This window comes from Bombina bombina, chromosome 8 (assembly GCF_027579735.1).
Source record: "Bombina bombina isolate aBomBom1 chromosome 8, aBomBom1.pri, whole genome shotgun sequence".
Taxonomy (NCBI): Eukaryota; Metazoa; Chordata; class Amphibia; order Anura; family Bombinatoridae; genus Bombina; species Bombina bombina.
Genome location: NC_069506.1, coordinates 19749211 through 19773162, shown reverse-complemented (window position 1 = coordinate 19773162; position 23952 = coordinate 19749211). Strand labels below are relative to the sequence as shown.

Sequence of the window (23952 nt, the reverse complement as noted above, 5' to 3'; positions counted from 1 at the left end):
TGTAGGGATTGAGAAAATCCCACAAGTAAGGATGAAGCCGTGGACCGGATACACCGTAGGAGAAAGAAATTTATCAGGTAAACATAAATTCTGTTTTTAAGAACGAGTCCTTGTTTGGACCTGGTCTGACGGTATTATCCTCTGTCTTGTGGGTGGAAAGTGTTTTGCTATCACTTGTCAAGTTGGTAAGACTAAAGTAATGTTTTCCTTTTTCATCAGGGGTCAGGTTTTTTTAGACCAGTCTGATTTCCCCCCCCCCCCCCCCCCCCCCCCCGGTGGCAGGTTTCTCTTCTAGAGTATCTGCAATTCAGGTATGATGAGATTCTTCCTTGAACAGGGTTCAGGACATTCTTTTCTGGGGAGTTCCAGCCCCTGTCTGGGAACGGGATCTGGGTCTTCATCTCTGGTGCTGACCTTCAAAGTAATTTCCATTCTTCTTTAGTTCTGGGTCTGTTCATGAGAACATAGACCGGAGGGATGTGTGTTTCTTGTTCCCATGTTTCGGGATATTCGCTAGTTTATGGGTTCAGTAGCCGAGAAAGACTTTTAGGTCCTGGGGTAGTACAAGGATGTTCTTCTGGACTATAACTGGTTCAGGTGTCATCCTTCCTTAGAACTATCTCTCTTTCAAGAAATTTGGTCCAATCTACTTTCCCATGGATGGGGAATTTCCCATGGATGGGAAATAATCTTGGAGAGGTCTTCCTGCGTTCCATCTTCATGGGTGGACTTTTTAGACTCTGTATTTAGAAGTTTTCTAACAAAGGTCAGATGTCACGGGCTTATTCCTTTTCCTTTCTATCTTGCAGTCTAGGGTCCAGCCTACAGCAAGCTCTAGTTGTCCGGTAGATGGCTTAGCCTTTTACAACCAGTAGGTTGGGAGTTAGGATCTATCTGTAGCTGCATTTACTTTGTTTTTAAGTAAATCAATATAGGAGGGAATTGGTTTCATGGTTTCCATAGGCTTCATTCCTTTTGCTATTTTCCTGTCTCAAAGAATAGATATAGATCAGTTGTTGAATCTCTCTTAATAGTATTTTCTTGGGTATATCTCAGGGCGCATGCTTCTGGAGATATTCCTGGGTGATGTATCCACGGTTGCCAACCTGCTGGGCTGGTATGTTGTCTGGGTCTTATTAAAATAATGGACTCTGGAGTGTCTGCTCTTCTCTTTAACATTTGCAGTAGAGAGCGATTTTTCAATGCTCTAATAGCTTGGCCTCTTGGCATCAGTCGTTCTTGGCTTGGTCCCAGTCGTACCATGTCACCTCATGTTTTGTATCATCCATCAGGGAGGCACTTGGGGTTCCTTAGCCATATTGAAGGCGACTTGGATTGTTCAGTGGGCGGGAGCTCACAATTGATGCTGTCGTCCAGGGGTGTACAATTGGATTTCTGAACAGTTATTTATTCCCGGGGAGTGGGTTCTCCTTCCGGAGGTGTTTTCTAGGTAAATCTTCAGATGGGGGGTCCGGAGTGGCCTCTGAGGGCATTTCGGCAGAACGCCAAGTTTCCAAGGTACGGTTCACTGTCTAGTGATCCACTGACTGCCTTGATTGATGTTCTGGCATTTTTTGTTCTTGGATTTCAGTCTGGCATGCCTGTTTTTCTTCCGCTTGCTTCCTTCCACGAATCATTGCTCGTATTCAACAGGAGAGAGCGGCGGGGATTCTCATAGCCTCTGTTTGACCTCGCAGGATATTGTGTGCAGACCTATGGGTAACGTATCTTCTCTTTGGCGGCTGTACCTGAAGAAGGCCTTCTGAGTCAGGGTTCCTCCTTCGTCTTCATCTAGTTTCTCTGATGCTGCCTACTTGAAGATTGAACACTTGGTTTTGTGTTAGTGTGGGATTCCGAGTCAGTCATTGAGACTATGACTCAGGCTAGCTTTCCTGTTTCTAGAAGATTTGCCATAGAATATGGTGTATTTTCTCCAACATAGGTGTGTCCGGTCCACGGCGTCATCCTTACTTGTGGGATATTCTCTTCCCCAACAGGAAATGGCAAAGAGCCCAGCAAAGCTGGTCACATGATCCCTCCTAGGCTCCGCCTTCCCCAGTCATTCTCTTTGCCGTTGTACAGGCAACATCTCCACCGAGATGGCTTAGAGTTTTTTGGTGTTTAACTGTAGTTTTTATTATTCAATCAAGAGTTTGTTATTTTAAAATAGTGCTGGTATGTACTATTTACTCTGAAACAGAAAAGAGATGAAGATTTCTGTTTGTAAGAGGAAAATGATTTTAGCAACCGTTACTAAAATCGATGGCTGTTTCCACACAGGACTGTTGAGAGGAATTAACTTCAGTTGGGGGAAACAGTGAGCAGACTTTTGCTGCTTGAGGTATGACACATTTCTAACAAGACGATGTAATGCTGGAAGCTGTCATTTTCCCTATGGGATCCGGTAAGCCATTTTTATTACATAAGAAAAAAAGGGCTTCACAAGGGCTTTTAAGACTGTAGACATTTTCTGGGCTAAAACGATTGATATATAAGCATATTTTATACTTCATAGCTTTGAGGAATTATTTTATTCTTGGGAATTATGTAAAATAACCGGCAGGCACTGTATTGGACACCTTATTCTCTAGGGGCTTTCCCTAATCATAGGCAGAGCCTCATTTTCGCGCCTCTATTGCGCACTTGTTTTTGGGAAGCATGACATGCAGATGCATGTGTGAGGAGCTCTGATACATAGAAAAGACTTTCTGAAGGCGTCATTTGGTATCGTATTCCCCTTGGGGCTTGGTTGGGTCTCAGCAAAGCAGATACCAGGGACTGTAAAGGGGTTAATTATAAAAACGGCTCCGGTTCCGTTATTTTAAGAGTTAAAGCTTTCAAATTTGGTGTGCAATACTTTTAAGGCTTTAAGACACTGTGGTGAAATTTTGGTGAATTTTGAACAATTCCTTCATACTTTTTCACATTTGCAGTAATAAAGTGTGTTCAGTTTAAAATTTAAAGTGACAGTAACGGTTTTATTTTAAAACGTTTTTTGTACTTTGTTATCAAGTTTATGCCTGTTTAACATGTCTGAACTACCAGATAGACTGTGTTCTGTATGTGGGGAAGCCAAGGTTCCTTCTCATTTAAATAGATGTGATTTATGTGACACAAAATTTAGAGAAAATGATGCCCAAGATGATTCCTCAAGTGAGGGGAGTAAGCATGGTACTGCATCATCCCCTCCTTCGTCTACACCAGTCTTGCCCACACAGGAGGCCCCTAGTACATCTAGTGCGCCAATACTCCTTACTATGCAACAATTAACGGCTGTAATGGATAATTCTATCAAAAACATTTTAGCCAAAATGCCCACTTATCAGCGAAAGCGCGACTGCTCTGTTTTAGAAAATACTGAAGAGCATGAGGACGCTGATGATATTGGTTCTGAAGTGCCCCTACACCAGTCTGAGGGGGCCAGGGAGGTTTTGTCTGAGGGAGAAATTTCAGATTCAGGGAAAATTTCTCAACAAGCTGAACCTGATGTGATTACATTTAAATTTAAATTGGAACATCTCCGCGCCCTGCTTAAGGAGGTGTTATCTACTCTGGATGATTGTGAGAATTTGGTCATTCCAGAGAAATTATGTAAAATGGACAAGTTCCTAGAGGTCCCGGGGCCCCCCGAAGCTTTTCCTATACCCAAGCGGGTGGCGGACATTGTAAATAAAGAATGGGAAAGGCCCGGCATACCTTTCGTCCCTCCCCCTATATTTAAGAAATTGTTTCCTATGGTCGACCCCAGAAAGGACTTATGGCAGACAGTCCCCAAGGTCGAGGGGGCGGTTTCTACTCTAAACAAACGCACCACTATACCCATAGAAGATAGTTGTGCTTTCAAAGATCCTATGGATAAAAAATTAGAGGGTTTGCTTAAAAAGATGTTTGTTCAGCAAGGTTACCTTCTACAACCAATTTCATGCATTGTTCCTGTCACTACAGCAGCGTGTTTTTGGTTCGATGAACTAGAAAAGGCGCTCAATAAAGATTCTTCTTATGAGGAGATTTTGGACAGAATTCATGCTCTCAAATTGGCTAACTCTTTCACCCTAGACGCCACTTTGCAATTGGCTAGATTAGCGTCGAAAAATTCTGGGTTTGCTATTGTGGCGCGCAGAGCGCTTTGGCTAAAATCTTGGTCAGCGGATGCGTCTTCCAAGAACAAATTGCTTAACATTCCTTTCAAGGGGAAAACGCTGTTTGGCCCTGACTTGAAAGAGATTATTTCTGATATCACTGGGGGCAAGGGCCACGCCCTTCCTCAGGATAGGTCTTTCAAGGCCAAAAATAAACCTAATTTTCGTCCCTTTCGCAGAAACGGACCAGCCCCAAGTGCTACGTCCTCTAAGCAAGAGGGTAATACTTCTCAAGCCAAGCCAGCCTGGAGGCCAATGCAAGGCTGGAACAAAGGTAAGCAGGCCAAGAAACCTGCCACTGCTACCAAGACAGCATGAGATGTTGGCCCCCGATCCGGGACCGGATCTGGTGGGGGGCAGACTCTCTCTCTTCGCTCAGGCTTGGGCAAGAGATGTTCTGGATCCTTGGGCGCTAGAAATAGTCTCCCAAGGTTATCTTCTGGAATTCAAGGGGCTTCCCCCAAGGGGGAGGTTCCACAGGTCTCAATTGTCTTCAGACCACATAAAAAAACAGGCATTCTTACATTGTGTAGAAGACCTGTTAAAAATGGGAGTGATTCATCCTGTTCCATTAGGAGAACAAGGGATGGGGTTCTACTCCAATCTGTTCGTAGTTCCCAAAAAAGAGGGAACATTCAGACCAATCTTAGATCTCAAGATCCTAAACAAGTTTCTCAAGGTTCCATCGTTCAAAATGGAAACCATTCGAACAATTCTTCCTTCCATCCAGGAAGGTCAATTCATGACCACGGTGGATTTAAAGAATGCGTATCTACATATTCCTATCCACAAGGAACATCATCGGTTCCTAAGGTTCGCATTTCTGGACAAGCATTACCAGTTTGTGGCACTTCCGTTCGGATTAGCCACTGCTCCAAGAATTTTCACAAAGGTACTAGGGTCCCTTCTAGCGGTGCTAAGACCAAGGGGCATTGCAGTAGTACCTTACTTGGACGACATACTGATTCAAGCGTCGTCCCTTCCACAAGCAAAGGCTCACACGGACATTGTCCTGGCCTTTCTCAGATCTCACGGGTGGAAAGTGAACGTAGAAAAAAGTTCTCTATCTCCGTCAACAAGGGTTCCCTTCTTGGGAACAATGATAGACTCCTTAGAAATGAGGATTTTTCTGACAGAGGCCAGAAAATCAAAACTTCTAAACTCTTGTCAAATACTTCATTCTGTTCCTCTTCCTTCCATAGCGCAGTGCATGGAAGTAATAGGTTTGATGGTAGCGGCAATGGACATAGTTCCTTTTGCGCGAATTCATCTAAGACCATTACAACTGTGCATGCTCAGTCAGTGGAATGGGGATTATACAGACTTGTCTCCGACGATACAAGTAGATCAGAGGACCAGAGATTCACTCCGTTGGTGGCTGTCCCTGGACAACCTGTCACAGGGGATGAGCTTCCGCAGACCAGAGTGGGTCATTGTCACGACCGACGCCAGTCTGGTGGGCTGGGGCGCGGTCTGGGGACCCCTGAAAGCTCAGGGTCTTTGGTCTCGGGAAGAATCTCTTCTCCCGATAAATATTCTGGAACTGAGAGCGATATTCAATGCTCTCAAGGCTTGGCCTCAGCTAGCAAAGGCCATATTCATACGGTTTCAATCAGACAACATGACTGTTGCGTACATCAACCATCAGGGGGGAACAAGGAGTTCCCTGGCGATGGAAGAAGTGACCAAAATCATTCAATGGGCGGAGACTCACTCCTGCCACTTGTCTGCAATCCACATCCCAGGAGTGGAAAATTGGGAAGCGGATTTTCTGAGTCGTCAGACATTTCATCCGGGGGAGTGGGAACTCCATCCGGAAATCTTTGCCCAAATTACTCAATTGTGGGGCATTCCAGACATGGATCTGATGGCCTCTCGTCAGAACTTCAAGGTTCCTTGCTACGGGTCCAGATCCAGGGATCCCAAGGCGACTCTAGTAGATGCACTAGTAGCACCTTGGACCTTCAAACTAGCTTATGTATTCCCGCCGTTTCCTCTCATCCCCAGGCTGGTAGCCAGGATCAATCAGGAGAGGGCATCGGTGATCTTGATAGCTCCTGCGTGGCCACGCAGGACTTGGTATGCAGACCTGGTGAATATGTCATCGGCTCCACCATGGAAGCTACCTTTGAGACGAGACCTTCTTGTTCAAGGTCCGTTCGAACACCCGAATCTGGTCTCACTCCAACTGACTGCTTGGAGATTGAACGCTTGATCTTATCAAAGCGAGGGTTCTCAGATTCTGTCATTGATACTCTTGTTCAGGCCAGAAAGCCTGTAACTAGAAAAATCTACCACAAAATATGGAAAAAATATATCTGTTGGTGTGAATCTAAAGGATTCCCTTGGGACAAGATAAAAATTCCTAAGATTCTATCCTTTCTTCAAGAAGGTTTGGAGAAAGGATTATCTGCAAGTTCTTTGAAGGGACAGATTTCTGCCTTGTCTGTGTTACTTCACAAAAAGCTGGCAGCTGTGCCAGATGTTCAAGCCTTTGTTCAGGCTCTGGTTAGAATCAAGCCTGTTTACAAACCTTTGACTCCTCCTTGGAGTCTCAATTTAGTTCTTTCAGTTCTTCAGGGGGTTCCGTTTGAACCCTTACATTCCGTTGATTTTAAGTTATTATCTTGGAAAGTTTTGTTTTTGGTTGCAATTTCTTCTGCTAGAAGAGTTTCAGAGTTATCTGCTCTGCAGTGTTCTCCTCCTTATCTGGTGTTCCATGCAGATAAGGTGGTTTTGCGTACTAAACCTGGTTTTCTTCCGAAAGTTGTTTCTAACAAAAACATTAACCAGGAGATAGTCGTGCCTTCTTTGTGTCCGAATCCAGTTTCAAAGAAGGAACGTTTGTTGCACAATTTGGATGTAGTTCGTGCTCTAAAATTCTATTTAGATGCTACAAAGGATTTTAGACAAACATCTTCCTTGTTTGTTGTTTATTCTGGTAAAAGGAGAGGTCAAAAAGCAACTTCTACCTCTCTCTCTTTTTGGCTTAAAAGCATCATCAGATTGGCTTACGAGACTGCCGGACGGCAGCCTCCTGAAAGAATCACAGCTCATTCCACTAGGGCTGTGGCTTCCACATGGGCCTTCAAGAACGAGGCTTCTGTTGATCAGATATGTAAGGCAGCGACTTGGTCTTCACTGCACACTTTTACTAAATTTTACAAATTTGATACTTTTGCTTCTTCTGAGGCTATTTTTGGGAGAAAGGTTTTGCAAGCCGTGGTGCCTTCCATCTAGGTGACCTGATTTGCTCCCTCCCTTCATCCGTGTCCTGAAGCTTTGGTATTGGTTCCCACAAGTAAGGATGACGCCGTGGACCGGACACACCTATGTTGGAGAAAACAGAATTTATGTTTACCTGATAAATTACTTTCTCCAACGGTGTGTCCGGTCCACGGCCCGCCCTGGTTTTTTAATCAGGTCTGATAATTTATTTTCTTTAACTACAGTCACCACGGTATCATATGATTTCTCCTATGCAAATATTCCTCCTTTACGTCGGTCGAATGACTGGGGAAGGCGGAGCCTAGGAGGGATCATGTGACCAGCTTTGCTGGGCTCTTTGCCATTTCCTGTTGGGGAAGAGAATATCCCACAAGTAAGGATGACGCCGTGGACTGGACACACCGTTGGAGAAAGTAATTTATCAGGTAAACATAAATTCTGTTTTTCTTGATTGGTGTGTATCTAAGGGTTCTTGTGGAGTTAGGATCATAGAAATCTGTCTGGTCTCTAATATGTCTGGGGACAGTCAGTACCCTGAGGGGTCAGATTCTGCTTAGTCTATTTGGCTACTTTTGCGTCTGGCGGTCGTGCCAGATGTGCAATCTTTTTATCAGGCCTGTCCATGTCGGTTGCTCCCCCTTGGAGCATTAACCTTGTCTTAACCTTGTTCTTAGGGTTTTGTGGTACATTCTGTAGATATTAAGTGTTAAATCGGAAGGCTATCTTTTCTGCTCAGAGAGTCTCGGAACTTATCTTTCTTGCAGATAAGGTGGTTCTTCGTATTTAGTTAGGTTTTCCTCCTAACTTGTGTTAGATGGGAATGTTATGAAGGAGATTGTTCCTTGTCTATGTCCCAATTATTTTTACCATAAGGAACAATGGTGGCACAACTTGAATGCTGTGCCTGTTCTTAATTCTTTTACAGGCGACTAATGATTTCGCCAGTTTTCTGTTTGGATGTTTTGTTTCTCTGGGACAGCTACTTCTCTTTCCCTTTTTGTTATGAGATTGCTGGACAGCAGCCTCTTGAGAGAATTACAGCTCTTTTCTCTAGGGCTGTATCTGCTTCTTGGGTTTTCAAGAGCTGCAACTTTGTTTTTTCTGCTTACATTTTTCTGAATGTTTCAAATTTGATAGTTTTATAGTTTGCCTCGGCTGAGTCTGCTTTTGGGAGAAAGGTTCTTCAAGCAGTGGTGCCTTCTGTTTAGGTTACCTGTCTTGTCCCTCCCTTATCATCCGTGTCCTCTAGCTTGGGTATTGATTCCCAACAGTAATCGATGATGATCCGTGGACTCACCGTGTCATTAGAAACAAATAAATTTATCAGTTAAGCATAAATTTAGTTTTATTTCTTGACACGGTGAATCCACTGCCCGCCCTGTGTATTTCAGACAGGTTTTTTGTTGTATAAACCTCAGCCACCTCTGCACCTTGTGTTGCTTTCTTTCTCTCCTTTCCTTTGGTCGAATGACTGGGGGATTGTGGGTAGGAAGTGATATTTATCAGCTTTTCTGTGGTGCTCTTTGCCTCCTCCTGCTGGCCAGGAGTGATATTCCCAACAGTAATTGATGTTGATCCGTGGACTCACCGTGTCAAGAAATAAATACATTTATCAGGTAAGCATACATTTTGTTTTTTAAATTCAGATAGAGCAGCAGTTTTAAGACACTCTCCAATTTACTGCTATCATAAAATGTTGCCCATTCTTTTTATATATTTTTTTTTTTTGATTTTCATATTTCTTTTGAGATAAGTGCAGTACAAAAACAAAAAGCAACAAGATAAGGTTACATCAGAGTATAATACTTTTAACAATGTCTCTTTCAGATATAACTTTAGCGGGTATGAGTCCAGTGAGAAAACGTGCCTTTAGACAAAAAGGTAGAAGAAGTGCATATTTGCTCAAAAGGCTGGTTGAAGCACATTGTCTCTTATAGTCCATCTCTGATGGTTAGGTAGGTCACGTAGGGCCAGGGAGACGCAGCATTTTGAGAGATGAGACGGAAGCATGAAATCGTTTAGGCCTAAACAAACATGGTTAAACTTATCAATGTACTGCACTGTCAAAGGTACAAATCCATGGTGTTCCTCTCGTTATCACTGTCACTGAGAGGTCGTGTTGGTAGAAGCGTATGTTTAACGTCACACTGTCAATTTACTATTAATGCGGTTAAAATTGTTGTCGTCGTCGTCGAGCGCAAGCGGTCAGGGAAGAGGGGGGTAAAGATCTGTTCAAGGGATGAGTGAGAAAGGATAGATTGTTGGGTGGGTGAGATAAGATCATACTGGTTAAGGTGATTATACAGACAGCACATTCTTTTTATATGCACAATTTCTGGGAAGCAAGCTCACAAGGTATACTACTCTAATTGGCTGAAGTCTGTCATATGATACAGGGGACCAGAAAATGGGAGAAAAAAAAATTGAGCGCTTATTTGAAATTCAGAGAAGGTGTAATTGCATTGTCTTTTATTTAAAAAAAAAAAAAAAAACTTTATTGATGACAAATTGAGTTACACATAGCTTTTTAAGACAAAAGTATACACATGGGTATGGTAAGATACATGGGTTACTGTAACAAATTCCTCCTGCTATTCTGTTGTTATTGACACAATGAGAATTGGAATAAGGAGAGATTGTCCAATATGTATTAGAGTCTCAAATTTGTCCTTTACAACTTTTTCAGTGAACATGGCCATTGAGCTTGCTATGGCGATACAGAATAATTCTGTCTTGTATAATTAGAACTGATAAACAGATTAATAACATTGAAACAATACATCAGGCAGTTATTATTTTACATCAAGAGTTTCCAGCGTTTCTTCTACACAGTGCTGGGTATATCATGATGCCTGATGTTTTCACTTTACTGCACGCAAGAGCAGAGTCATGGAAAGGGGGAGAAAGGGCAGATAGTGAAGAAGGGAGAAGAGAAAAAAAAAAAAAAAAAAAAAGGGATGGGGGAGAGGGAGAGTGGGAGGGAGAAAGGAAGGAGAGGGCAAGAGGGAAGGGACGGGAGGGGGTATGTGTAAGGTACTGAGCTCTAGCAGGGGGATTTACTTATTTAGTTCCTATTGGGTCTATGAATTTTGGGTTATAATCCCCTGCCTTGCCATGTCAAGATCATCATCTCATGCGTTGCGATCTTGCCAATTTTTAGGAAGTGATAACGTTCCAGCCTTAGAAGGTCTCTCACTCTGTCCTCCCACTCCCTCAGGGTCGGGATCCGCGTACTCTTCCAGTGGATTGGTATGAGCCCTTTGGCACTGTTTAGCATCAAGAGGAAAAGAAGATACTTATCTTCCCCTATTATCTTGGGGAATCCATGGGAAATCAGGTACGTTGGTTTTGGGGGGATTATGATCTTAAGAAGATTACTCATCGCTCCCAGCACCCCCTCCCAGAATGGCTTTATGTGCGGGCAGTTCCACCATATATGGAGGATTGTTCCTTCGCCCCCACAACCCCTCCAACACTCCCCCCCCCATCTGAGGGTAGATCTTGTGAAGTCTATAAGGGGTGAGGTACCACCGACTCAGCAGCTTGTAATGCATTTCCTGCATTCTCGCCGAGACCGACACCTTCTTGGCTTTCATAAAAAAATTTTCCCAGTCTTTGGGTGTTAGATCTACGTTCAGCTCGGTCTGCCATGTTGCAGTGTAGGACGGGAGCTCCAGTCCGCCCCTTGTCAAAAGCATTTTGTATAGGTGTGAGATCAGGTGAGTAGGGGTCTGCTGCATTGTGCAGAGCAGTTCAAATTGAGTCCTGCGTCTGCTTAGTGCGGGTCGTTCTTTGTGTGTAGTATAATAGTGTGTGATTTGTGCATATCTGAACCAGGACGCAAACATGCGTCCATCCCACTCCCGTAAATCATTGAGTGACTTGAGTTTCCCCTGGTGCAGAATGTTGGATATTGCTATCTCAGCTAGCGTGTGGTCGCACCCCCGCGCGCGTGATTCAGTTTCCATGCCAAGGTCCGGGTTGTCGTGGACCGGTATGTTGGGCGAAGCCCTGGAAGACACAAAGGGTTCTCTGATCAGGATTTTGTCCCAGACCCTAAAGGCATCAGATACCATCGGGTATGCTGACATTATCTCAGGGCGATTTCTCTCTGTTACCCATGCCAGTGCCCCAACGTTTCGCCTACCGAGGATCTCGTTGTCCACCTGGATCCACCTCTTATTAGGGGGGGTTCCTGCACCATTCTACAATTCGCTGAAGAAAGATGGATCTCTGATATTCTCTCAATAGTGGTACTCCCAATCCCCCTCTCTCTCTAGGGAGATATATGGTGCTCCGCTTGACTCTAGGCCTGATCCCGTTCCATATATACTGCTCCATGGCAGTCTGAATTTGTCTAAGGTAGTCGGAGGCCGCCAAGGCAGGCACTGTCTGCATTATATATAAGACTCTGGGGAGTATATTCATTTTGACCACGCCAATGCGACCCAGCCACGAGATGGTTTTCTTCCAATTGCAGAGGTCTTTTTTAATTTCATCACTGATATCTTTGTAATTCACCTCAATGATCTCTGTTATATCTGGTGTAATTGTTATGCCCAAGTATTTTATTTTATGATCGGCCACTTTTATCGGACAGTTTGATTTGGTAGCGTTGAAGGCATCTGGGGGGACCGTGATGTTTAGTATTTCCGACTTAGACGGATTAAAGAGGAAGTTTGAGACCCTTCCGTAAGATCCAAACTCCTCTAGGGCAGCCACCAGCGAGCCTGCGGATTCCGAGAGTGTGAGCAGTATATCGTCAGCATACATTGACAATTTGTGCTCCGTTTCTCCAATAACGAATCCCTTCACCTCCCGGTTGGTTCTAATTCTGCTTGCCAGTACTTCGATTGTGAGGGCGAAGAGGGGGGACAGAGGACACCCCTGCCTCGTGCCATTCCTGATCTGGAAGGTGTTTGAGAGAGTGCCGTTGACTCTCACTCTGGCATTCGGGGCCGAGTATAATGACATGGCTCTGTTGATAAAGCTAGTACCAAATCCAAACTTTTGCAAAGTAAGCTGTATAAACCGCCAGCTGACCCGGTCAAACGCCTTTTCAGCATCCGTTGTGACCAAGGCCAGCGGCATGTTGCGCTGGTGAGCATGGGTTATCAATTGTAGTACTTTGAGGGTATTATCCCTGGCCTCGCGAGAGGGGATGAACCCCACTTGTTCAGATGAGACAAGGTCTGGTAGGTGTCTGTTTAAGCGGGTAGCTAAGACTTTCGCCAGTATTTTGACATCGGAGTTGAGCAATGAAATCGGCCTATAGTTCTCAGGCCTGTCCGGGGACTTCCCCGGCTTGGGGATCACTGCTATGTGGGCTTCTAGCATGGAGTCCGGTAGGACTGGATGATCTGCTAAAGCATTAAACATGTCTGTTAGCTTCGGGACCAAAAGGTCGGCGTAAAGTTTGTAATATTTGAGACCAAAGCCATCAGGCCCAGGGGACTTGCCCGACGGAAGATCTTTTATAGCTTTGTGGACTTCCTCGTTAGAGAACGGGGAGTCTAGGGATTCGGAATCCGTCTTTGACAGCATTGGAAGCTTGGTATTCTGGAGATAAATCTGGGTATAGGCCTCTTCTCCTTCATGTGTAGGGGGTGATTGCCCTATCCGGGCAGGGCAGGTTATATAGGGACTCATAGTAGCCCCTGAAGCTATCCGCTATTGAGTCTCCATCCGACCTCACCCCTCTTTGATTATCGTTTATGTGGTGCACAAACGCTTTCAATCTTTTTCTCGCGATCGCTCTGGCCAACAGCCCACCAGGCTTATCACCCTGTTCAAAATAAAGCTGTTTGAGTACAAGTGCCTGCTTTTGGTACCCTTCTTGGAGAAAGTGCAATAGACTCACCCTGGCGGATTGCAAGTGAGCCAACCGCGCCTCGTCCTGTGGGTGAGCCTTGTGGGCCATTTCAGCGCGCTCCACCTGCGAAAGCAGGCTGTTATAGCGTTCTCTACCAAGCCTTTTGAGCTTCGCTTTGTGTTTAATTAGCAAGCCTCTGATGGTGCACTTGTGTGCCTCCCAAATGGTGGTATCTTTTAATTGCGCAGAGTTATTGAGTAAAAAGAACTCAGTCAGAGCTTTCCGAATCTCCAATTGGAATATTGGGTCCGCCAGAAGCGTATCATCCAATTTCCATACAAAAGGGGTAACTGGAACAGTAGACCATTGTATGGAGCAACACACCGGGGCATGATCCGACCAGGTTATCGCCAGAATATTACTACTTCTAGTAATGATGAGACCTGTCGAGTCAGTAAACAGGTAATCAATCCTAGAGTATTTCCGGTGCGGATGCGAATAGAAAGTGTAATTTTTTGTATGTGGATGATGTGTACGCCAAATGTCGTGCAAGGCTAGTTCCGCCAGAGTTGCGATAATGCGTCTCCGCACTTTTTGCGGGGCACTGGAGATACCATTGGAGGTGTCGAGTGAGGGGTCAAGTGAGGCATTGAAGTCTCCTCCAAGGAAAAGAACGCCAATCTGTAATTCCAAAATTTTGTTGGAAACCCTCTGGAGAAAGAGGTGCTGGGAGACATTGGGACAATATACGTTAACCAGAGTTATGGGCCTGCCATAGAGGGTGCCAGTTAAGAGCATAAATCTGCCTTCAGGGTCTCTATGAATTTGCGCCAACTGAAAGTGTATACCTTGACGGATGAGGATCCCAACCCCGTTTCTTTTATTTGGGCCTGAGGCAAAGTATGCAGTTGGGTATGACCGGCTAAACCATTTTGGTTCGTGTGAGATCGAGAAGTGGGTTTCCTGTAAGTACACTATGTCCGCTCCCATTCTTTGTAGATCTTTAAGCACTATGGAACGCTTAGTAGGGCTATTCAAGCCTTTTGCATTTATGGAGAGAAGCTCCAGTGGGAGGGCTCTACAGGGTCGCTGCGCCATTTCGTGGGAGGGGTTTCGAGAGGAGGCAAAAGGGAAGGGGGCAGCTGAGGAGAAGCACCCTAGGGGGGGCGTGAGAGAACGACAGTGTAGGGGTACTTGTTATAGAAGAGGGTAAGGCAAACGGGGGAAGGGAGGGAGTGGAGTGCTCAAGAGGAGGGGGAGAGGAGGAAAGAGAGGAGGGAGAGAAAAAAAAAAAAAAAAACACACAAGTTACTGGGGGGGAAGGGAGGAGTTAAGGTTAGAGCAGAATATAAGTGAGGATAAGTATAGGTGTCAAAGGCGGTCTCTTTTAGGATGGACCGAAATTGCTCTGCATAAACTTTGCAATCTATAGAACAGATCAAGAATAATGCAATAAAACAAACAGGTTCTATATTACACAGTGCTGAAACTATGTCAACTACTAAACAAAACAGGGGTAGTTGTCCCAGTACATTTTGCCTGAGTCATAAACATATAACATCAACTTTTTAACTCGAAATGATCTAAATTAAATAACAGTAAATACATGTTAAAGGTACATCTTGGCGACATCCTAAGTAATATTGTACATCTGAACTAGTGTCCCTTACCTCTACTAGTGTATGTGAGTGCCTCCCCATGGGGCAATCTGGTATATTCTATCTGTCCCTATCTTTATTAATTTCCATGTGTGGGTACTATATTACTTAGATAGGCACTGTTTATATCAGAGGGGTTGAGATGTTCCCAGGGGTAGAAGTGCCTGGAGGTATAGAAGTCTAAAACGCCCAACATCAAGGGAGTGCGTATAAGTGATATCTGAATTACTGCAGCTCTTTCCTGAATCTGTAAACCTATGCTTCGTGTATAGTGTAACACAATAATTCCCTGAGGTTATTAATTATAGAGTCAGTGCAATGTGCCTCCTAACTCTCATCTGGTCATTTAATATGAAAAATTATAATTACTTATTTGTGTTAGAATTGGCTGACCAAGGCTGGAGACAGGGGTTCCAGCTACTAAACCTTATTTATTTGTTAATATTGTTGTCTAGCCTTATAAAAGTTATAACTTTGTGCATAGCAGGCATCATAAACAGAATCATAAGATAATGGAACATGTTATTCAATAAAATTGTCCTATCGTGGTGCAGGGCAGTACATACAGGATGCGAAGTGACATAGAATTCCGCCATAAAGGCAGAGTGCCCATTCAGGTCTGAGTTATCTAAGTGTCTTGTAAGTTTCAGGGAGTCTTTAATTATACATACATAATGACTGTTATTAAACAAATTTACATACGACCTTAAGGATCCGTTGTATCCACCCAGGTGTTGGGACCTCGTATGGGGAGATTGCCCCACTAGGGTCAGCAAATTGAGACAGTTTTAGATGAAGACAGTAGGGACACTGTTGTCAACACAAGTAGACCTGTAAAAAAAGTGAAAAAGGTAAATCCCCTAGCTCAGGGTTGCCGAGCTGCTTCCTGCATTCTGTTATTGGGGGCATCTTCTTCTTCTCTGAGCGGCCTGATATCCAGGCCCAAAGCTTGTGCAAAACTTGGAATATCTTCTGGGGTCCTGAGGGTGTGGGTGGTGTTTTTTTTGGTCGCTATAAGGCTGGTGGGAAAACCCCATCTATACGGAATCCGTTTATCTCTCAGTGCTGAGGTGACATGCCTTAAAGGGACAGTCTACACCAGAATTTTTATTGTTTTAAAAGATAGATAATCCCTTTATTACCCATTCCCCAGTTTTGCATAACCAACGCAGTTATAATAATATACTTTTAACCTCTGTGATTATCTTGTATCTAAGCCTCTGCAAACTGACCCCTTTTTCAGTTCTTTTGACAGACTTGCAGTCTAGCCAATCAGTGCCTGCTCCCAGATTACTTCACGTGCACAAGCACAGTGTTATCTATATGAAATACATGAACTAACACCCTCTAGTGGTGAAAAACTGTTAAAATGCAATCTGAAAGAGGTGGGCTTCAAGGTCTAATTAATTAGCATATGAACCTCCTAGGTTAAGCTTTCAACTAAGAATAACAAGACAACAAAGCAAAATTGGTGATAAAAGTAAATGGGAAAATTGTTTAAAATTACATGCTCTATCTGAATCATGAAAGTTTATTTTGGCCTAGACTGTCCCTTTAAGTCCCTTCTTTTTTGTAGTGTTGCAGGGCAAAGGTCCGAAAATACTTGGATTTCAGTTCCCCTAAATCTAAGAGGATGCTTGGTTCTTGCAAGTTTGAGCACTTCTTCCTTCTCTTTGAATGAGAGAAATTTCATTATAATATCCCGTGGCTGGGCTCTGCTCGGGGGCTTTGGACGTAGCGCCCTATGTGCCCTTTCTATTTGTACATCATGAGACATGGGGTCGTTTTTGAGGTATTTTATAAAGTCCTGTATATATTGTTGCAGTGAAGGGGGGTCCACAGTCTCTGGGATGCCTCTTAATCTTAGATTACTCCTCCTGCTCCTATTCTCGAGGTCCTCTATTCTATCCATGAGACCTTGCACAGTGCCCTCCTGAGCCTGTAAATAACTTGCTTGTTGCTGCATGTCTGAGCTTAGTGTTTCTTGCTTTTCTTCAATTTGTGTAACCCGCCTGCTCACTGCTCCCATGTCTCTCCTGAGCTCCCCAAACATGTTCTTAAAGTCCAACATGGCATTTTTAATGTCATCCTTAGAAGAGAGGTGCAAAATGTCATTTTTTGTGAGATATTCATGTGACTGCACACTGTGCTCGTGTTCAGCTGTTTGGTTTTGCTGTCCTATGCTCTCTTGGGAGTGCTTACTGGAGGGGATTATAGGGTCAGGTGCTATTAAGAAGTTCTCCATAACAGAAGAGTGTGCTCCTTTATGGGGTTTGATATTCTTTCTGTTAGCCATAGTGCAATAAAGTTATATGTCCCCAGTGAGGTTCTATTGAGATTTGCTCTCTTTTACTAATTATTCCCTGTGGTTATCTGCGCTGGGAACAGGGTGGCTTCTCACTGTTTGGGGTATACAGCCCCCTTACAGATAGTAGTGTGTGGGGTAAGTGCTATCCAGGGTCAGTTATCCAGAAAGGGGTATACCTCTTTTTAATGTTGTCTGTCACCTTACGATATGTATATTTTGAGTGTCTGCCCCCAGCGTTTAGCCGACTTACCGCTGTCAGGTAGCGTTGTCTGCTAGTTGAGAGGCTACCCGTATTGCGATCAGGGAGGGTATTCCGTTGCTAACGTGTTGCACTTGTACCGCGATCCCTGGCTCAGGGCCTACCCCTCCTGAGCGACCACGTGGATGCGGCCTGATGAAGTCTGGCAAGTTCGCGGTTATCCGGAGAGACCGTCAGGGATGCAGGTGTATTTCAGGTGATCTCCGTGTGGGTTAGTATGTTCTGGAGGGCGCCTTGTAGGCAAGGTATTTCAAATTATGCAGTGGAGAGCGGATTGCCCGGGGTCAGATGTTGCGTAGTGCGGCTTGTTGAGTACCGTCAATAATACCCCCGCTTCGTGATCTGCCACTCCACACGACTTGGCCAATTTGCTGCTGTGAGTCTAGGGTTTTTTTCAGAGTATTGTAAGTCAGTTTTCAGCTATGAGATCATTCCTTGTTTAGGCAAAATATACTTGGGACCACAGAGCACTAACAATTAGCAGCCATCTCGCTCAGTGGCTAGGCTCCGCCCCCCTGCATTGTCTTTTAATTATGCAATTCTACTGCATTTAGTGGTCATTTAACCCACATTTTCTTTGGAGGTGTTGTAATGTAGCTCTACACTTGCAGTAACAAATGGTATTTCTATTATAAACAAGTCATTTAGATTGTTAAAGAGACACTAAACCTAAGTTTTTTTTTTTTTTTTTTTCCTTTCATGTTTCGGATAGAGCAGCAATTTTAAGCAGCTTTCTAATTTACTTCTATTAATTTTTCTTCGTTTTCTTGCTATCTTTATTTGACAAAGCAGGAATAAAAGCGATTGAACCAGCCCATTTTAGGTTGAGAACCTGGATTGCGCTTGCTGATTGGATGGCTAAATGCAGGCACCAATCAGCAAGTCCTATCCAGAGTACTGACTAAAAAAATAGGCTGACTCCAAAGCTTTCATTCCTGCCTTATCAAATAAAGATAGCAATAGAACAAAAAAAATTGATCATAGGAATAAATTAGAAAGTTGCTTAAAATTGCATGCTCTATCAGATTCATGAAAGGAAAAACTGGGTTCAGTGTCCCTTTTAAGGCAGGAAAATTACAAAGTAGCTTAAAGGGACAGTCTAGTCCAAAATAGTTTTATGATTCAGATAGGGCATGTCCTTTTTAAACAACTTTCCAATTTACTTTTATCACCAATTTTGCTTTGTTTATTAGTATTCTTAGTTGAAAGATAAACCTAGGAGGTTCATATGCTAATTTCTTAGACCTTGAATGCATTTTAAGTTTTTCACCACTAGAGAGCATTAGTTCATGTGTCATATAGATAACATTGTGCTCATGTATGTGGAGTTACCTAGGAGTGAGCACTGATTGGCTAAAATGCAAGTCTGTCAAAAGAACTAAAATAAGGGGACATTCTGCAGAGGATTCGATACAAGGTAATTACAGAGGTAAAATGTGAAATTGTTGGTTTTCCAAAACTAGGGAATGGTTAATAAAGGGATTCTCTATCTTTTTAAAAATTCTGGTGTTGACTGTCCCTTTAACACTATAAGCAGAACAAATGTAACCGCTAAATGATGTCCTATTGCTTGCTGGTACATACATGTATAATCCTACATTTTGTACAATTTAACATTGCATAAGTAAAAACACAGTTGTATTGAAATGACCCAAGTCTGTTCAAAAAGGCAACCATTTAATCATGACTGCCATGTTCTGATATTCATTCATACATGACGAGATTTAAACGTGTTTAATGTACCTCTTTCAGTTATTCACTACCTTTTGAATGTTTGCATTAGAAGAAAGTACCTAGAAGCCAATAAGGATTAGTAGACTTAACAAGCCATGGGCATTAGTTGCTTTTTAAATGTATAAACCTTTTACTTTGTTTATATATTTTTTTTTTAAATAATGAACTTACAAGACCATGCAAGAGAAATAAGGGCATAACCAAGATTCATTCATGTCCTTGTTTTTAGATTTAAAAGGACATGAAACACAGGTTTTTTTTTTATTTTTATATTTCATGATTTAGAGAGAGCATGCAAGATTCCAATTTTCTTCTATTATCTAATTTGTTTTATTTTCTTGTTATCCTTTGTTGAAAAGCATACCTATGAAGGCTCCGGAGCTTCTTATTGGTTTCTGCACATATGCCTCATGTTACTGGCTCACCCATGTAACATTGCGCTTTCTTCAACTAAGGATACCAAGAGAATGATTCAAATGAAATAGAAGTATATTGGAAAGTTGTTTAAAGGACCAGTCAACACAGTAGATTTGCATAATCAACAATTGCAAGATAACAAGACAATGCAATAGCACTTAGTATGAACTTCAAATGAGTAGTAGATTTTTTTTTTTCTGACAATTTTAAAAGTTGTCTTTTTCCACTCCCCCTGTACCATGTGACAGCCGTCAGCCAATCACAAATGCATACACACTTATTCTTGCACATGCTCAGTAGGAGCTGGTGACTCAAAAAGTTTAAATATAAAAAGACTGTGCACATTTAGTTAATGGAAGTAAATTGGAAAGTTGTTTAAAATGGCTGCTCTATCTGAATAATGAAAATTTAATTTTGATTGAGCGTCCCTTTAAAATTGTATGTCCTTTCTGAATGAATTTGTTTTGGATTTTATGTCCCTTTAAGTATCCATTTGGCTTCTTTTGTGACCACATGATTTAAGCCTTGGTCATAACTGTATAATTTCAATATTTTTGTAATATACTTTAGTTTTCTTTGGGCCTCTTTTTTTTTTTTTTTTTATTAACCTGTTTTATTTCAGTTGCCATCTGTCATAATACTGCAGTTTGTGTTATATTGTTAATTACATTTGTATTGGGGGAGTATTAAAGAATACCTGAATTTTTTTTTTTTTTTTGCTTTCTCAATCAACTGATTTTGTTTGTTTTAGGTCAAACTTCTGTAGTGCTGCAAAGCCTAGCTCCGCCAGCAGCCTCGCCCACCAAGCAAGAGTGTGCAGCCCTGTCCAATATTAAGCAATTCTTTATCCCTGAAAAGGTTGTCCGAGTACATCTCACTCCACTGAATCCATCTATCTGTGGTTTGGCAAAATCATCTGCCTCTCTCCCACCCTGCAACAATCCAGAAACCTCACCAAAGCCTAGTGACTCTCAGTCTCCAAGTCCCTCTCCTAATCTTGAAAATCTTCATAGGCAAGAAGATTTTTCCCAAGATCAGAACAAAATTTCATCAAAGCAGAAGGGAAGATCACTAGGGGCCAAAAATCGCATGTGCTCATCAGAAAAAAACTCTGTTATCCTCCGCTGCCGAAGCAAAACCAATTCTTTGGATTTCAGTCAAGACCTAATCTTACAGCCAGACTTCTCTTCTAAAGAACAGAAAACAGATGACAATGGAGATTTTGCTCTTAGGGAAAATTCTTCCAGCCAAATGCTGACTGAGAAAGCAGAGCAATCAGAGACTTTAGATGCTTTCTCCAATGCAAGCAGTGAAAGTAAATGTTTGAATTCTTCCCCTCCTGAACTCTCTGAGGCTGATCTTCACCATACATCTGTGTCAAGATCTAGGAGAGCTAAAAGATCTACCAAGGGGCTAATTTCTGAAACCAGCTCAGCTTTACCGAATGAGCCTTGTACTAATTTAAAAAGAATACAGAAAGACAAACAGGTTCCCAAAGTGAAATGGAAACTTCGAGCAGAACACAGGCAAGTGAATGCATCAGAGAGTGAACTTCCAGAGAAAGATCAGCTCCAAATAGTTGAGAACAATCTTGAAAAGGCAGAGAATCTGCCTTTGAAGGTACTTCCTTCAGTGCAGTTAGATATGCTAACAGTGGTAAAAGAGGATAAAAATCTTGTTGAAAAAAAGTGTATTTTGGAGGATGAACTGCCTTCAAAAAAGATTGAGGTGCCACCAATTAAGGAAGAAACTGATGAAAAAGAACAAAAAGTGATTGACAAATTGGCTGTTGACGAACAAATTATGGCTGATCATTTGGAAGTAGCCAAGACTGAGGATGGAAGCGCTAAGTCTGAAGAGCAACTACCCGCTACAGAAGATTCTACTTCTTCCTTGCCTGAATCTATGCCACTCTCAATAAAAGACACAAAAGCAACAGAGGATCACATGAGTGAAGAATTAAAACTTTCTGAAGTCAATAGTAGTTTAAATGAGATGGACAAGACTCCTGTTTTGGCAGACTCTTCAGTACAGAGCAAGAAGATAACCTCTTTAAAAAAGGACAAAAAAATAAAGCTTGCACGTTCTCAGAAATCTGAAAGAACTGCACCTCAGAGACTTCTAGCAAAGATTAAAGAGGCAGAAAGCAAAATCCAGCCACAAGCCCAGTCTTCCAAAACTATGACAAGAAGTAGCAGCATCAGGCAAAACCATAGCATTGCTATGCCAGTTGGTGTCTGTTCCACTCGTTCCCGCTCCTCTCGTGTTATTAAAACACCCCGACGTTTCTTGGATGAGCTGCCATCGTCTCTTGCCCAGCATAAGATTACTCTTCCAGTACCTAATGTGGATACGTCTACCAGCACTTTAAGTGTGCTGGGTCAGGAAGAACTTTCTGATAGTCTTCCTTCTCTTATTGACCCTTGTTTTAATCTATTAACTAAAGATACACTCAAGTATCTACCTCCGATCTCCCCCTGCACAGAATCCACACAGACTGCCTCATCTTCCTCCTCATCTGCCTCTTCACCTTCTTTGCAGTCTACTCCTTCCTCTTCTGAAAACAAGCGCAAAACTATTCTCAGAGAACCCACCTTTCGTTGGAACTCCTCCAATCTCCCTGAACCCCAATCAACCCCTTGCTCCACTAAAGCACTATTCCGATTGCAGTCTCCTGCCTCTCCTGAGGACCCCAAACCACTTGCATCTCCAGCATCTGCTCCCCCTTCTCCTCTCTTAGTACCTTCTTCTCCACCAACTTCAAAATCAGAGTCAACAAAGAGACTTCCTCTTCTCCGTGCTCCTCTGTTTACTCCTAGCGAGGCACATCTGAAAATTTATCAGTCTGTATCACTACAGGAAAACAGTCCCCCGACCAACTCCTCTCTTGCTACCCCTACTAAAATAGATCCCATTGACCAAAAACCAAGTATCATGACAAATTCTGCTCTGCCAGAACCCGGAGAGATACTGGTTATGTCTCCATCTAAACAGAGTGACACACAGCATGGAGGCCGCAGGACTAATCACTTGACTTTACCTTTGTTTGTTGATACCTGTTCTGTGAACAGTGACTTACCCTGCAGTTCTTCTGAGCCTTCATTATTGATTCCAGATTGTACTGAACCATCTCCTGATCTAACTGAGACTTTAAATCAAGTATCTAATGGTTCAGATGCTACTTTGGTACAAAGTGAATCTTATGGAATGTTGGATAAGCCTCCTGATGATGTGGAATCTATCAAAATTGTCCAAATGGATAGCCCAGGAGTAGTGTGTAAAATGGCTATCAAAGAACCTTCATCTGAGGAAGACTGTTCACAAGAGAATAAACCTGCTGAAGAAGTTAACGACCCATGCCTGTCTGGTACTGATGAGAAGGTCATCAATCTTTTAGAGAAAGCCAAAATGCAGCTAATTAATATTGACAAGCAAAAGAGTGCTGATGCGGTGAGTTTAATTTCATTCTGCTTTTATTACATCCTCCCTTTATTTCTGCCCACTGAAAAGTACTCTCTGCCTTTTAACCGTGTTCATCTTCTCACTGATTTCCTTCAGACTCATCCAAAGAATACTGGTGCAGAGAACGTCCATAAAAGGTCATCTTCACCTCTTGTGCAAAGTGAGAAAAAATCCAGACCTCAGACAGGGCAGGTAATTAAGACATGAATGCCTTAATTAAATTGGCATCAGTCATTTGGGAAGATTGCTATTAAGAATTAAAAAAAAAAAAAAAAAACACCTTTCTAACTCTTCTTTCTTTTGTTGCAACTTGGCATGACCGACCTTGAAGGCTTGGGAGTGTGCACGTGTGTTGAGCACTATATGTATACCGTTGCTGCAAACGCTGCTCCCGTGTAGTGCACAACATATGCACACTCCTGTGTTAACCTCATGGTTAGTAGCTTGAGGTTAAATTCCATATCATGAACATTTGATTTTGACTTCCATGCCCCTTTACCTCTATCTGCACATTATTATTATTTTTTTTCTCATACTACCCGCTAGGGTCAAGAATCTCCAGTACAGGGTCCACGGATTAAGCATGTCTGTCGACACCCAGCAGTGGCACTTGGACAACCCCGTGCCATGATTCCAGAGGATATTCCACGGCTAAGTGCTCTGCCTTTGAGTGAGAGAAAAGCCTCAGTTGTATCAAAAGCTCCTCAAGATGGTGAGTAATGCACATATTCTTAGTTTTTATATAGAACAAGAATTGCTGTAGCACACAGTATGAACAACCTTAGAAGCAACACGTTTTCCTATGAGCACATTTTGACAGATTTGTAGACTTTTTTTTTTTTATTTATTTTTTTTTTTTCATCTCTCGTTCTGCATGTGTTTAGCACCTGCCAATTTTAAAGTCTGGGGTACCTGTCTAGAGGACCATAGTAGCC

The 23952-nt window shown here is 42.8% G+C and overlaps 1 protein-coding gene across 2 annotated transcripts in view; it reads left to right on the top strand.

Annotated features, from left to right (window-relative positions):
- KMT2B (lysine methyltransferase 2B) overlaps positions 1-23952 on the top strand; it is a 559096-nt gene that overhangs the window by 52931 nt on the left and 482213 nt on the right. For both annotated transcript variants that reach the window (XM_053690169.1, XM_053690168.1), the window contains exons 3-5: positions 20307-23005; positions 23114-23209; positions 23564-23729. In XM_053690169.1, the coding sequence (XP_053546144.1) occupies positions 20307-23005; positions 23114-23209; positions 23564-23729 (2961 nt within the window). The remainder of the gene's footprint in view (positions 1-20306; positions 23006-23113; positions 23210-23563; positions 23730-23952) is intronic.